The 16,913-nt window shown below is 35.2% G+C and overlaps 1 protein-coding gene across 1 annotated transcript in view; it reads left to right on the top strand.

Moving 5' to 3' along the window:
• Window positions 1–16,913, top strand: part of JAKMIP1 (janus kinase and microtubule interacting protein 1) — an 82,271-nt gene that overhangs the window by 33,188 nt on the left and 32,170 nt on the right. The window contains exons 8-12 of the mRNA XM_009875494.1: window positions 6,151–6,279; window positions 7,294–7,422; window positions 11,578–11,661; window positions 15,306–15,368; window positions 16,518–16,616. Of these exons, the coding sequence (XP_009873796.1) occupies window positions 6,151–6,279; window positions 7,294–7,422; window positions 11,578–11,661; window positions 15,306–15,368; window positions 16,518–16,616 (504 nt within the window). The remainder of the gene's footprint in view (window positions 1–6,150; window positions 6,280–7,293; window positions 7,423–11,577; window positions 11,662–15,305; window positions 15,369–16,517; window positions 16,617–16,913) is intronic.

Here is a 16,913-nt window from a genome sequence, read left to right as displayed (position 1 = left end):
CTTGAGCAAGCTGCTGCTTTTGTGGTATCTTCTTCTTTTCCTTATTGACTAAAGCAACAGTTGAACAACATGAGGCTTTGAGAAAATGTGCATGATACCATTAAAAATTGAGACAGTTGCTGTTCTTCATGTGGTAAGAGTACTATAATTAGGGGATTTCTGCAGAGATTACTCCAAGAATTGTGTGCAGTTGAACAGTAAAGTTTGGGGTTTGCTTCTCATTTATTATATATTATATACACCAGAAAGAGCAAATTATACCTAGCAGATGTGACTCCCACTACGTATTCTATCCCTTATTCATTAGCTCTTTGGTGCCCATAAGAAATTGCCCATTTGAAATTATATTCTATATATCTGCTCAAAGGAAAAGCAAGACTATAAAATAAAAACAAGTGAAAAAGAAGAAAACGTTATGAGAGAAGAGTGAATGGGATTATATATACTATACTAGTTACTATGTAACTGCATATATATATAATTTTTAAATATGTTAATTCCTTAAAGAAGGAAAAAAGTCATCAATAATATATTTATGTCCTGTTATCTGCCAATATATAAACCAGTAGACTATTCACATGTATCTGCAGTTTTGACTTGGAGTTTAATCACTGTTGATGTTAGCTTCTAAAAATCTAATCTTGGAACACAGGCTGGTTTCCTTCCAGGTCACCGGTGTGGTCCTGTGAGGATCAAACTCCTTAGAGAAAGCTGTATTTCCTACAGTTTTCCAGAAGTCTTTTTTTATTTAAACAATCTGTGTGGAATGGGCTGCTTGGATTGTACCACCTTTATCCTCTCTGTTTTTACAACTTATCTCAGGAATCCAGGTGAAAACACTAAAATTCATCTCACCAATTCTTGGTTAGATGTCATTAATGGAGGTGAGATGCACACATCTCACTTTGGGCAGCATGGTAACTACATTGTGACAGGTGTTCTCTGGAATAGATACCTAAACAGGCCGTGTGTGTTTTGTCCTAAAATTGCAGGAAGGCAGCCTAAGATGGGTTGCTTTATATATAGACATGTACATTGCAAGTGTATTTCTGTCTATGATCTGTGCAAGATTTTTATGTTATACAGAAGATAACCTATACATTTAGTAGACAAAATTATGAGTGTATCTGTCCTATCCAACCACTCAGAAGGAGAAATTACTGACGTAAATATTTGGCTTTGCTTTTCTAAGTTTTGTTAAATGTAAACTTAGCATTGGTACAGTGAATCATCAGGTTAGGCTGTTGGAGTGGTATCTATTTCCAGCTGTGTCCCACTTCTCTTGACAAAGTGTAAAAGGAAATAACTCATGAGAATTAGATTTCATGAATGTGGTCAGATAAGCTCAGACTAGAAAATGTAGAAAGGTTAGGTTTTTGTTCTAAGAAAACAGGAACTTGGAGCATGGGGTGAAGACATACAGTCATTTACTGATGCAAATTCTCCTAAATGGGTACTTTTAAATTCAAGATGCCTTAATTTTCAAGGTACTCTGACTGAATAATGTCTATTTGTTTTCTAATATGAGTATTTTCCTGACAGTGGTTCCTGTTAGCTGGATCAGAATCCATAGCATGGCTTTGTTAATAGCCTGACCACTTCTAAATAACATTATTTCAGCTCAGAAGCTTTTGAAAATACCAAGGATTTATTTTTTGGTTTTTTTTCCAGTTGAATATCTCTGTTATTTCTAGAGCTCTGTACATGCACTAGGTTACTGTTGCTAGCGTAGCTTTGACTGAGCACGCTTTTAATTACCAAGAGACATAGGAGCCTATAGAAGAGCACTGACAACAGGCTTGGGTTTTTGCAGTGTGGTGGGATAGGGCTTTATAACCTCTGTGTTTAGAGGAGTAATGTAGTGACTCTGTATAGTAAGGCACTGTAGGACAGGTTTTTCTGAATTGAAGCAGCCTAAGCTGATAGACATTTCTTTTCTGTGGTTTTGTTTGTCTGTCTGTTTGGCTGAGTTTGATGGGGTTTTTTTGACATTAATGTGTCATTGGACTTGTTAAGACAAAGATGTCCCGGAGGTGATTCTTCTTTTGCAGTTTAAAGCATGCTTTTTCCCAGGTGTTTGTGATTTGGGTTTGGCTTTTTTTTTTGTTCTTTTTTTCCAGTTTCGATAGTGAAATAACCAAGAAACTCTGGAAGCAGTGATTTTTTGGTTTTGTTTATTTTTGACGTGTAGAATGGAGTTACGGTGGTTCCATGACTGATGGAGTCATGAATTTGAAAAAAAGGCACTGGTGCCTAGTTTGTTTGGAAACTGCAGGACTCCATGGATTTGTTTCTTTATTTAAACTTCAGCAAATAAACTGTATTGGTGGTAGTGGAAACTGCGCGCTGGTGTGATGGAGTTCATATTTCTTGTCTTATATTTTTCTTTCTTTATCTGCCTCTGTGCTTTGGTGTGCCTGTATTTTTCTGGCTGCCAAGAAATGACATATAAGCATGAAGGTAAGAAGTTACTAATTAGCTCATCTGATTGCATTACAAGGAAGTTCATCTTGAATCATTTTCATCATGTTAACTGCTTGAAAACAAAATATTTAATTGTAAAGTGAAACCACTTTAGCAATAGAGAAATCAAATTATTTGTATGTAATCCAAAACATTAAGAAGATGAGAGTATATTGAAATTTGCATATCATATGGTCTGTGTGTCATTTTTGATTTATAACATTCTAAATTTTGATGTTTATTGAGCACGGTACTTCTCTAGGAGCATTAATACCTGAGTTATAAAGACCTTACTTCAAAATTATGTGTAAACATCTATATACATCCACATGAAGAGTGCTTGCTATTAAGTGCATGGCAGTTTTCAGTTGATTTTAGAGTTTAAATCAGAAATTTTCAGCAATTTATATGATGATTTTCTCAGTTATGAAGTAACAAATGCACAAATCAATATAAAATAATCTAAATTGTTGAGAATTATCCCATTTTCAAGTAAAGTGAATGCAACTTGAATGGAAATAGCATCTAGTTACAAAAATCCAGTGAGTACTGTACATGTTTGTATACACTTTTCAGAAGCTATTGTGATTCAGCTTTTGAGCTGTATGTGGAAGCTCCAAGAGTTGTTGTAGTAATTTATGCCTTATTATTTATCACAATGTTTATCAACATCCTTTATATGAATAAGATGTCTTTTTTCTTTTTTTTTCTTTCCTCTCTACAGCTATTTTCTTATCAGTTAATTTTTTCTGTGTTTGCTGTGAAAAAACCTTTTTGTAGATAGTTGCTTCAGATACTAGATGATCAACCATTAAGAACAGCTATTCTGTAGTTATGCCATGAAGCAATTCATACACATGAAATCAATATACAAAGATTAAATACCTTATCTCTATGTCTATGAAAAGTAGCCACTCTACAAGATGATAAATGTACATCTTCTCTAATGAGGAAGGAGTCATTAAAATAGCTCTTTCAACTTCAAATATTACAGGCAGCTTTTAACAGTTTTGACTTTTAACTCTCCTTGAGGTGTTGAGATTTTTTAATGTGATGGGAAATACTGATTTTCTTCCATAATAACTTCCCATACAGTAGTCAAATAATTTCGGTATTAATATATGCATTTTTTTCCTCATTTTTGCTACGACTGAAATGTTTAAATGCAGCTAGTATCTTTTGTCAAAACAATGGCATTGCTTTAAGTATCTTTTCAAACCTATATACATTTATGCAAAATCAGCCCACTGTTGTTTTAATATTGCTTTTTTCAAGCCTTGACACAGTGTGCGTGGGAGTGCACATGAGGGGTTAAAGGAAAATGCGCACTTAAACTGTAGTTTAAGGTATAGCAAAAAGTCGAAGAGATATGATAAGCCTTATTGTCAGTTTTAACTAACCTGCTGCTGACCTTCATGGTGCTGTATTCTCTGTGCCCTATATATGGTGCCACACTGGAGTTTTGCTCTCAGAGTCCCTTCTACCAGCTTCTTCACTTTGTCAGCCCTCAAGCCTATACTTTATTGTAGGCTTTGCCTGAGCTTTGGTCAAGTGAATTTGTCAATTTTAAATCCAAGCAGCTTTGAAGTAGAAGACGTGAAAGTGGTCAACTGTTCTGCAGTTCTTGGAGTTACTTGTCCTTGGCTAGGTTCCTCCAAAGCATAGGCAAAATATACAGAGCCCCACCCATAGACAAGCTGGTATGGGCAGAAGAGCAGGATGGAAAAGTGTTGTCAAAAGACTCGTTAGGGAACTTTGCTTTGAGTTTACTCTCAGCATCTTTGAGTAAAAAGTATCTGCACTGCAAAGTCAGGAATGTGGTTTTCATGAAAGTCTTTTGTTTTCTGTTTATCTGCCCTGATCTTCTTTACCTCCGTATAACCTACCTTCATCTTTTTGAAACTTTATCAGCTCATCAGTTTGGAGTCAAAGTTCTTGCTGATGAGTTGACCTGGGAACACAAGTTACAAATTTGTCTTCCTTACAGCTTGAAGGTAGCACCATTTCTTTAGCCCTATTTTCAGCTCCCAAAATTTACTTGCAGTATCACAATTAGATGATTGTAGGCTGCAACCAGTATTCAAAGTGGGAATAAAACTGGATGGGCCATCTCCCAAGGACTACTTACCCCTCAGTTTTTGCGGCAAATCTTTGTACTTATGAGAGAGAGAGGTCTGAAATGTTTGCAGTTCTTGTGTGAGAGAACATATTAGCTTTCTGGGTAAGTCGTTTTATTTCTAGAGTAGAGCTTAAACCTGTTTCCTGTGTCCTTTGTTTTGTTAAGTAGAACAGAGCAGTGAACAAACTGGTGTAGCCTGTGAATGCTAGAGGAAAGGATTAAATTATCTGAGGAAAATGTTTGGTTTTAGCATCTTAGAGATAGCTCTGCCTGCTGCATGGATCAAAGTTGTTCCTAAACAACTGAGAGAAGAGTAACATGAGTCTTTACAGCGTTTTAGTACTACAACTGAGATGCTTTTCTTCTCTTATGAATACACTGAATAGTGGCCTAGTAGCTCGCAAAAGGAAGGTTGTTCAGAAGCTCTTTGCCTTGTATGCTGGATCATGTTTATCTTTGTGCTTATGTATAGGCACAATATACTAGTTTATTTGGAAAAGACGTGGCTTTTTGTGGTTGTTCTTTGGGTTTGTTTTGGTTTGTGTTTTTTTTCTTATTTTTGAGGTTTTTTTAATGCATAACATCCCAGGAGGATGAAGTTAATTTAAAAATGTGTTTTGTTATTAGATCACTTGTATGATATAAGAAGTTAGGCTTTCTGTTGATTAATAACAGTCAACTTCTGTTATTTCTATATTGGAAGGAAAAATACTTGAAAAATTATTTTTCTAGCTAATTTTTTTTTTTGAACAGAGGAATTTTCTATGAAAACTTTCTGCTTTATGCACACGTGTTAGTAAACTGAGAGAAAGGGGGCTCTTAAAATGGTGACAAAGTTCTTGCAGTTGTGGTGTTTTATATAAAACATCATATTTTTCACAATGAATATTGTATTACTACATGTTACTAGTTTTCTTGAGTTTCCTATAAGCATGCATTTAATTATGTTGTGTAATTTTTTTAAATTTGCATCAAAATGGTGGTTTTCCTTAAACATAGTTGTTTTGGTTAGTCATAATATTGGAAGAAACTTCTGAAAAATTTACAATGATGGAATTAAAAAAATAAATGGAAAACAACTTATACATTTAAGTAGGATTTTGCGAAATAGATATCATAAATTACTCCTTTATCTTTTTTCCTTTTAAAAAATAAGCATGAATAACAAAATTTGTTTGACTTTGTTCTTCAGAATGTTTTTTTCCCTTTTGGTTCCACATCTTAGATTTTACAACGTATTAGGTTACTTTCTTCTGAATAGATGATGCAATCATCTACTGTGAATATTGTAAGATATATATGATTTTGATAATTAGATTTATACTTTTGATTAAGCATTATTCTAGTGGCAATTACTTAGTGCTATGTGCAGTTCAGTTCTTGGAGGTTCTTATACAAATGATGTTGAAAAAGTAGCTTGTTTAGCCAGAGAACAATGGTTTATGATGGAATCTTTTTTCCTTCCTAAGTACTAAAATAATGGTCACAGAAGACCTTGGCTACTGCTTATGGGTTCACTGGGGTTTTCCAACTGTTTTGCCAGTAACTAAGAAAAACTAACTTTTCAGAGGCATGTTGTGGAGACATTTTTTGGATTTGATGAAGAATCTGTTGATTCAGAAACATCATCTGTAACTTCATATAACACAGATAAAACAGACAGGACACCAGCAACACCAGAAGAAGATTTGGAAGATGTAAGTAGTAGCTGTTGGTTCTAAAGTTCTATAAAAATTGGCATGGAGTATAAATGCAAACATTTTAATATTTTTTTTCAGCTCTTCTGCCACAGGGGCTATGAAAGATTTGGCAGAGAATTGCTTTGTTTTGTTTTGAGTCAAGTAACACATCCACAATCATTGCAATAGAATTCATACGATAATATTCTGCCTGACAGATTTGACAGATATTGGACTGAGAAATAAAATTGGTTTTCTCAAACCCTTTCTTATTAGTCAAAAGAACATGAATAGGCATGTTGCTTTGCCAGAAGTCAATAGTTACTAGACAATAGTTTGCTTTTCAACCTTATAATTTATTTGACTGTTTTGATAAAACCAGGATTTGCTTCCTGTACTTAGAATACTAAGAGAGGCTTTTGCAATTCATTAAGGCTTAAATGATCACAGGGAGTAAATACCCACTGACACGTTTTGTCTCAGCTCTGTGATATACCGTGCAGCTGGCCTACTTTGCAGGGCTGAGGTCAAAGCAAGAATGAGATGCTCCTTTTCATCTTTCCTGTTCACTGACTTGTGTCCAATACTTCTCAGTCGCAAGAACCTTCCTATTTTTTTAAGTTTAATATCTAATAGTATTGTAATCTCGCTTTCTTGGAACTCAAGTTCCTGGAGGAAAAATTAATGATAGGGGGATATTTCTTGCCTTCAGCAGTATAGGAAGGACTTTGGAAGTGTTGATGTCAGTTTTTCAAAATTAAAAGAAAATTAAGACATTAAAAGAACTTCATGTTAAAAAAAAATTAAAAAAATTTAAACATCATCTTAGGGCTTTGAAATACAGCTTCTGTGTTAGTGTAGTTGTGCTGGTAAGCCAATTGGTTTGGGTTTTTAAATCTTTATTAAACTTTGAGAATCAATACTAGTTGTGTTGCTTGTTGGATTTGTGAGTCTGTCTATATAAAAAAATCCATTATCATACATATTTGTCTTTACATGCACAAACCTACTCTTTTTTCCCTCTTCATTAAGAGCACGCCTAAAGAAGAAGCTGAACTAAGGTTCTGCCAGCTAACAAGAGAGTATCAAGCTTTGCAAAGAGCATATGCGTTGCTTCAAGAACAAGTTGGTGGAACCCTGGATGCAGAGAGGGAAGCAAGGGTAATATTTTTAATTGCAATTTCTTTTATCTCTGAAATAATTGAAAAAGCTGAAAAATCTTAGAGTAGCAGGAGATACCTTTGCAGGTCAGTGAAATGCAAGGCACAATTGTTTTGAGGATTAGAGGGTATTACCATTAAGGTGACAATTTAAGATTCATTTGGTGTGATCAGAAGAAAGATATCATTATACTTTATTCTAGTGTACGTAACATTAAAGATTTCAGTAGTAAGGTGGTGTTGTTGAGAATATCGAACTTGAACCTGCAATTTGTATAGCAATATGGTGGAATTAAAATCAATTGGTGAAGAGGTTTTATCATATCAGTACATTAAAAATATGACCCAAATCTGACAAAGGAAGTTTTGAAGTATTTATTTGAAATAATAATTTGTTTTCTAAAATCTCAGATTGAGAGTATTTTTCCTTAAAGAAGTACATAGCTAATAGTTGTTCCTGGGGTTTTATCCTCACAGCAATCTGTGTACTGTAGATATTTCAGGTGTGAGGAAGTATGCATGCTAGTTTTATTTACCCTTCTGCTACCACTGTCTTTAACAATTTAGTGCAGTGGTGAAGTCAGCAGAAGTCATGCTAACATCTTCCATTCTGTTTTGTCCAAATTCCCAAGGAGAGAAATCACTTAATACTGAATTGGTGAGCTCTGGCTCAGTCACCAGATCTATTCAATGAACAGCAGTGGTGTCACAAAAGAGCTGGGTTAACTAGAAGCAGAATTGCTTTGTCTCTAGCCAGACTTCTGCAGACAGGGACATACCTAGAAATAGAGCACCCTCTTCATGAATGACTATTGTGACCAATGACAAAAGAACATGTACCATCCAAATGGGCAAGCAGTAGCCATAGGGCTGGAAACTTCATCATCTTCGTCTCATGTCCTTCATTCTACATCAAGTACAACTTGAACCTCTAGATTACCGACCACTGAGAGAGCTGACTGATGTCAATGCAAGGCCACTGCCGGCTATCTTTGAATGGTCATGCAAATTTTGTGAGGTTCCTGAGGACTGTAAGACAGCAAATGTGACTCTTGTCTGCAAGGGAGGAAAGAAGGAGGACCTAGGGAACCGAAGGCTGGCCATTCTCAGTTTGATTCCTAGGGAAGGGATGGAGCAAATAATCATGGAAACCACTTCCAAATGTCTGAAAAACAAGATGGGGGCTGGCAGGGATCGCATGTATTTATTAAAGGGAAGTCACGCTTAACCAGCTTGATAGCCATTTATGATGAGCTGATGAGCTTGGCAGAGGAGTTGAGAGCAAGGCCTGTTGCTAACTTGATTAGTAAGTCTTTTGACACTCTTACCCATAAGATTCTCATAGACAAACTGATGAAGTACAGACTAGACAAGTAGACAATGGGGTGGACTAAAAACTGGCTGTAATAGCTGTAATAGTGGTAGAAAGTTCAGCTGGAGGCGTGTCCCCGGTGATGTACTGCAGGGGTTGACACAGTACTATTCAGAGGGACCATCTGACTACCTGAAGAAATACTTAAAGAGAAATCTCATTAAATTCAATGGAGGGAAGGAAAAGTTGCTCAAATGGGGAAGAATAACTCCATGCACCACATAGGGCTGGCTTGCTGGCAAGTAATTTTGCACAAAATGATGTGGGGGGTTCTGGTGGACACAAAGTTGAACATGTGCTGGCAGTGTGCCTTTGCAGTGAAGAATATCAACAGCCCCCTGGGCTGTATTAGGAAGAAAGTCCCCAGCAGACCAGTGGAGGTCTTCCTTCCTCTCTAGCTAGCATTGATGAGGCCACATCTCAAGTGCTGAGCCCATCTCTGGGTTCCCCTGGGACAAGAAAAATGTGGAAATATGGGACACAATCCAGTGAAGGGCCACAAAGATCATTAAGGGCCTGGAGAATCTGATATACAAGGAGAGGCTGAGAGAGCTGGGACTGTTCAGCCTGGATAATAGAATGCTTGGGTATCTTTTCAATTTTTGTAAACACCTGATGGAGGGAGTAAAGAAGACTGAATCAGAATCTCCTCAGTGAGATCCAGTGAAAGGACAAGATACAACAGGCACAAATTCAAATACAAGAAATACCATTTAAGCATAAAAAGCCCCCTTCTTTCTCTGAGGGTGGTTAAACATTGAAACAAGTTTCCCAGAGAGACTGTGGACTCTTCATCCCTGGAGATACTCAAGCTTCAATGGACCAGGTCTTGAACAACCTGCTTTAGGTGCCTTCCTGCTTTGAGCACTGGAGTTGGACAGGTGATCTCTTCCAACTTCAATAAGAATGATTCTAAAAAGCATTTAAACATTAAAAGAAACCCTAACATACTTCAACCTCCCTGAAAAAAACCCAACACAACCAAATCTTGAATTCCCAAAATAAACGTGTTCAATATTATGAATTATTGCATATTTCTGCCTTGCTACATGTGGCCTTTGTTGTATTGTGCCACTGCAACATGTTGCTAATAATGCAGAAGGACAAGGATTTTAATGGGATTTTAAAATTACTGGTGGGGGTGGACTCAATTTATCCCAAAGCTAAGAGTTTACATTAGCTTAATGGTTCCACTGCTTAGAGGAATTAATATAATATTCATAAAATTCTGTATTGCTAGATTGCTCATGCATGGGCATGCATGGGCACTATTTATCCTTGTCATTGGCAAGCATTTAAAGATTGACTGACTGAATATTCCCAGGTATTGAAACAGTATGCTTGTGGGAGTGGAATTTCTGTGTGTTAGTAAGCACAGTTTTTTAGAGAAAAGTTATAGAAGGATGAGATGGCTTGATATTATCTGGAGTTATTTGCAACTGAAAAAGTTTGTCTATTATCCCCAGAGCCAGTATTTAGAAGATTCAGGGTTTACTTTAAAATGTGTGCTGTTTTGTTATGGAGTTGTTGTTTTTTTTTTTTTTTCCAAAGTTCTTTGAAGTGACTCTCAACCAACCTTACCTTTTTTTTTTTTTCCTTCCTGCAAAATGCAGTTCTATAATAGTAGAACTATTGCTTTATGGCTTTATTTGTTATAGTTCTCAGCATCTTACAAAAGCTTAGTCACATTTGACACTTTTTTAAAGTAGGACACTTACCCAAGGAAAACAATAAGGACTTTGGAGATCACTTCTCAAGCTATAATTGAGGTGGGGACTTAATTGCGTCCTCTTTTAAAGTAAGACTTCAGAGGCACTGATGTGCTTGACAGTTATGTGTTTCCTTTGCTTTCATGGGAAGGGAGACCCTGGGATTAATATTTTTGTAATAGCTTTTTAAAAATTTTATGTTGCAGGCATTTGCAAACTGTCCCTTTATTACACTTCAGAATTATTGCTCTTTATTTTTACTGGCATTTTAGTCTCTTGTCACGTCCATGTAAATCCATTTTTTGAGTGAGTCACACAGCAGCTTTTTGCATGATTAGATTTGTAGGGCCCAATGTTCTGGTGGGATGAACATTTCCTACTACTTTTAGATGAGGCTTAAGGTAATCAACAAGGACCCAAACACACAGAAGGAAATCTCTCTGGGAATTTTTTAACTGCTTGGGTGAAAGACTATCTGAAGTAGGGTGGGAAAGTACTCACAGTAGCTCAAAGAATCTCCTTGAATGAAAGTCTCCAGGGATATCCTTTTTCTTTTGTACCTTATATGATCCAGTCCCTTTTAGGACATCAGTGGACACAGGGTAATACTGTAGTGCAATAGTTAATATAATAATCATGTAGAATGAGGAAAACTGACTAATACATGCTGCTTATGGATCAAATAAATTATATTGTTTACCTATCGGCCTTTTTCAGTGCTTATTGCAATTCTCTTTCTTACCCTTTTTTTTTTTCCCCAATCACCTTGAATTACTAAAGCTTATGAATAGTTTCTGCTCTAGCAGCTCCTTGTTTTTGTTTGTTTGTTTGTTTTTTTTGCTTCACTGGAAGAGCTTTGTCACTGAACATGTAATGAGAACACCTTCCTAAGCCAGGAAGGAAAAATGCTGTTAAAAAGATAGTTTAGCAACATAAACACAAAAGCAGTTATTTTAATGAAAAACATTAAAAGCTGGGTGGCCCATAAGTGGGTATTTTGATGCTATGTGTAATTAAATCTACCTGGATGTGCGTGCATATACATACCCTTTTTAATACTTTTTTTTCCCTCCAGACTCGTGAACAACTGCAAACTGATCTTCTCAGGTGTCAGGCAAAAATTGAGGACCTGGAGAAAGCTCTAATCGAGAAAGGACAGGTAAAAGACTCCCTTAATGTCATCTACCACATCATTTTCTCCCTTGCATGCAGTGGTGCCCTTGCCATCTTCATTGCTTGCTGGTGTGTTAGTGTGACTGATGCAGCTTAATTGCTACTCCAGCAACAGATTACTTAAGCAAAGAAAAATATTATACAGGCTAAGAAAATACCATTAAAGATTGATTTTCTAACACATAATGCACTAAAGCGTCATATCGAAGTAACTGTGTGTACATGCATTGCAGATGCTGTTCCCATTGTCATTTGGTGCAAGCTTTTCTCTTGTTTCCCATTTAGTTCATATTTTCCGTGAATTTTCAAAAAAAAAATTCTATATTTGTACTGCAGAAAATTTTTCATGTGTATCTTAGAAAAACTCAAAACCAAAATCACTTCCACATATGCTTCAGCTAGAAAAAGAACCACTTGTTGTGTCTGGTTACTCAAAGGTACCTGCTTTGTTACTCTACTGAGCTTAAATTCTTGGAGGATTCAACTTCTTTCACATTCCCATGCAGAGTAAAATTAGGCGTTATGCTTCAGTATACCTTGTAAATACTTGAAGATGCATCTACTGATGCATATTTAATAATGTCTAGGGTCTTCAGCAAGGCTCATTAAGAGTTATGAGAGTGCATTTAGAGGATGTTCAGTTGCATGACTTCTAGAATGCATTGAGAAAATTGGGGAGATGTTATTTTAAGCTTCATTGTTTGAAATAACTAGTTTAAGATTGCAGATAGTATCCAGTAATAAAATACCATACAACATAGGTACACTTTTTGAAGACTTAATGACCATGTAGTTAAATAAAAACAGTGTACAAATAAGCCAAATTAATGATATTACTATTTTTATGGTTTATTTTTTGTAAGAAAAGCTTTCTGTAAAATTCTGTATAAATACAAATGTTTTGGGGCCCTAGTAAAATCAAGGATAAAAATTGTTTGTGCTACCTTCCACACAAAATACAATTTGCTTAGTAAATTCCATGTGAATAAAATATTGGTAAACCCAGAGATTATGTTATCAATCTAAAAATGATGGCTCACTGACCTTTTGGAAGAAGAATTGGAACTGAAGACCTCTCAAGGAACTACTGCTGACATTTTGGTGTGTTGATGGTAAAGGTGCTGTGTAACTGAAAACATTAACAAAATAGTTGACTGATAGAGTGTAAAATATAAGTACTGTGTATGTAAATAAGATAAGTGAAGATGGATATACATTAGAAATGTCATCTTTGACTTTTTTTCCAGAATAGTATGTCAAAAAAGATACACTGAGGAATCAGAATTTAATTAGTTACTACTTTGAGATTCATAACCACATTTTCACCCTTGTATCTCTTAGTAACACTGAGAAGGCCAACAGGGCTGGGACAAGGCACAATATGATATTGTCTCTAGTGGGGTGGTTTGATTGCTGAGCATTAGCTTTCCCCAGAAGTGGTCACAGTGTCTTTCTGGGAGCTCTAGCACCTGCTCAGTTCTCCTGACCTGTCAGAATTTACATTCAACAAAATAAACGGTTGTGATGATAAACAGACTTCTTTGTGCACTATGTGATTTTTTTTTTTAAATTATTCTTGTTATTGCTCTGTCATTTAGATGGTCATGGTAGTGGTGATGATATAATAATACTTGTGAAGCGTTCATTTGGCAAACCGGTCCCAAAATTGCTTTTGAAAAGGAAGGAATGAATCAAAAGATCCTAGTGTATTATCTCAGGATTTCTTTATCTCTCTTTATCTCCTAGTGTATTATCTCAGGAATGCTTTAGAGCTTTAGGAAACACAAGCAGCAAAAATCTTCACAATTTTCCTGAAGTCAAATTCAGAGCAGGAGATTAGAATACTGTTGTTAAAAAATGTTTTGAAGTGTGGTTTATAACAATTTATGTACAGTTTCACAGTATGTCAGTGGCTAATGTTAATCCCTCGTCAGCTCAGTCTGTCAGAATTCTAGATATAAAATAAGACTAATAGTCCATTTCTGCAAGGTACACTGAGGTACATCCACGAGAAACTTTATATTGAGGGAAGAAAACGTTATAAAATATTGATAGTGTCAAATAATAAATCTCAATATATTGGAGTATGTAATGTACCAGATGGATTTTTTTTTTGAATGCTCAGGTCTCTCAGTGACCTTGTGTGTATATAAATACAAATCCACAGGAGTCTGTGGGGAGTTTTTTGCAGAAAGTTGACTTGAACTTTGTCAAGAAAGATACAAAAGTTAATTATCAGTGGGGCAAATTGATTGTTTTTGTACTTGTGTCAACTGGAGTAGTTGAACCTGCAGGTCTGATGTAACTTTTGAACCTACCTTTTACCATATGCAGGCATTGGTCTGTGTGTGCAACTCCTGTTCATTCCTTAACCTTGGTAAAATGCCAGTTAAATGTTAAAATAGACGTTGTGTTTTATTTTCAACATTTCTTTCGCCTCAAACATTCTTGACAAATGTCATGGATTTTTAGTCCTCATTTTACTATATTGTTTTTAGTATGATGCTTGTAACATTGTAACCCCGAAGAGCTTGTTTACTGCATGTAAGTTAAAATACATTTGTGCATTCATGTGTATGAGTGAGAAAAGGAGAAAGAACAGTAGAATATGAAACTTTTTAAAAAGTGCTAATTGGAGTAAATATTCTAGTGTTCTAGATTGTTGTTTTTGGTTGACATTTCAAAGCTGTTTAATGGGCTGGTATGTCCAGGTTTCTTTAATATCTCATGTAGCATCAATGTGCAAATACATTGCTGACAAAAAAAAAGTATCAGCCTTAATACTTTAGTGAAGACATTTAGATTTTTAAATAAATTGTCTTTTCTTCCTAGAAAATATTTTGATTTAAAATTAATATGGCATAATAAGTGTTGTGAATTGGTTTATTGAACTTATTAGAGTAGTATGAGCTAGGTTACATACTTTACAGGGAGAACAGAGCAAATCTGGCTGTTGTAATCCATTGAACTTGCATGTCCAGCTATGGATGGCAGTGAGTTTTTGAAGCCATTGAAGAACCTAGAAGAAAGATCAGCTTTGTAACATGTAATCCAATGGAGCATAGAAAATCCTCTGCCACTTCCTTTCCTCCGTAGCCTTGAATTGCTTATCACAAGCACTGTGTATTAGCCTCATTCTCACACTTTTAGCTGAGGGCGATTAACTGCATACCACTAAAGCTTATTTTCAGTCATTTCAGGTAATTAAATGTTTTTCTTCCCTTTATGTTTACACCACTCAAAATGGAATGATTTTCCAAGCAAGTTCCCAACCCTTTTCAATGGAAATAAATAGTTTTGTGTTAAGATGAGTAAATAAATGTTTTTAAAATGATGTAAAAAAATTATATTACCACAGCAATATAGCAATATTACCACAATTGCTATGTATAAACATTTTAAAGTATACACTGAGCTGGAACATGTCAGGAAACAAGAGACTTTGTTTCAGAAAATAAAGGAATTTTATTTTCTATGTGGTTTAAAATACTACTTATCCCTGAAATTTTAATGACAACTTTATTTTTTTATGTGCGACCCTTTTTATATTTGAATGTGCAATGATGTCTGAAATCTAATTGTTACAAAATACATACAATTTCAATATTTTTAATCCTCCTCTTCCCATAGGATTCAAAATGGGTAGAAGAAAAGCAGCTGTTAATCAGAAGAAATCAGGAGTTGCTAGAGAAGGTAGGTGTTAAAAATCTGGGAATATTTTCAAAATTACTGCCCTTTATCATAAAAGGAATGATAAAAGGAAATGACTGTACTAAAATACTGGAACATCAAAATAAAAATTGCCACGTTTTTCTCCCTGGAAACAGAAATTTGGGTAAATGTCTGATTAAAGCACTCATATGCTTTTGTGCTCTTTGAGAATGGAAGATGCTCTTTATTGTGGAATTACATGTTGTATAGCCAACGGTATCCCCCAAGCTGGCTCGTATTTCTAGTGTTCAGCAAAATACAATATAAAATATTAAACATAATGTGTAATATTGTATTTTCCAAACAGTTGCACAGAGATTATCATCCTGATTACTAATAAAATTGCCTACTCCCTTCAGCCTTCCGTTTTGTGTAGTTTTTCCATGCCTTAAGTAATACTGGTTAATTTAAGACTATTGAATTGTTTCCTGTCTGAGATGCTCAGAGCTGAGCATCCTCATTGTTCTTCATTGATATTGGTGGGAAGTGAGCTAGTATTCTGGAAGTCAAAGAACTTTTTTTTTTTAATTGGTAGTTCAATATTAATATAATTGGAATAAGATAACCAAAGAAAAATTCATGACTAAAAGTAACTACAGCAGGACTTAATTTATTCAGACACTTACATGAGTATTATAAGTGTTATAGTACATTATGGCAGATGTTACACTTCTATTTAGTTTTGTACAAAAAAAGACATTACCCAGTTCATCTAGACAGTAGCTATTAGTTAGCATAATGAAGGGTCAATTTCAATTTCTCTTTTGTCATTGTTAGCACCCCAAAGCACAAATCTGGAAAATTAAGAAATAGGCATTAAACCCCCTTTGTTATTGTCTTTCATATGCTGTAAAGAATAGATATCTAGTTATACAAAGCCAATGAGAACAGTTTGCCCAAAAGTTAATGTAATCCAGTTTCACTCCCTTGATTTTAAAAGAAAACTGCTACTGTTTAACTTACTTAGATATAATATTTGTATCACTTTTCCTACTACTTCCAGATTACTATTCTAAAAGAACATTGACCAATTGCTTCTGACTGTTCTGTCTAAACCCTTGGCCCATAAGTCTCTACAGTATGTTTTCCATTGCTTACGAGGTGTTGTGATGTTGTCTTTGTTTCATACAGATTTACAGAATGGAACAAGAAGAGCATCAGCTGAAGAATGAGATGCAAGATGCAAAAGACCAGAATGAGCTGTTAGAATTCAGAGTGCTAGAGCTTGAAGTAAGAGATTCTCTCTGTTGCAAACTCTCAAATGGAGCAGAAATTATGTTTGAACCCAAGCTGAAATTCCTGTAAAGATTACTGATGTCTGGTGCATGTTTAAGGGAAATCACTTAGGTATCTATTTTTTAAATGTTGTATCTTGGGATAATGAAATTGATGCCACTGCCTTAATATGTTTTGGAGAGAGTGCTCACTAATGTTTATAAAGATGTAATATAGCTAATATATATTGCATATAGTTTGTTTTTCATCTAATAAAATATTTTTTTTTGCAATATTTTGCCTTTTTATTTG

This window comes from Apaloderma vittatum, unplaced genomic scaffold, assembly GCF_000703405.1.
Source record: "Apaloderma vittatum isolate BGI_N311 unplaced genomic scaffold, ASM70340v1 scaffold4148, whole genome shotgun sequence".
NCBI lineage: Eukaryota > Metazoa > Chordata > Aves > Trogoniformes > Trogonidae > Apaloderma > Apaloderma vittatum.
The sequence above is the reverse complement of the archived record's forward strand: the minus strand, read 5'-3'. Positions and strand labels throughout refer to the sequence as shown.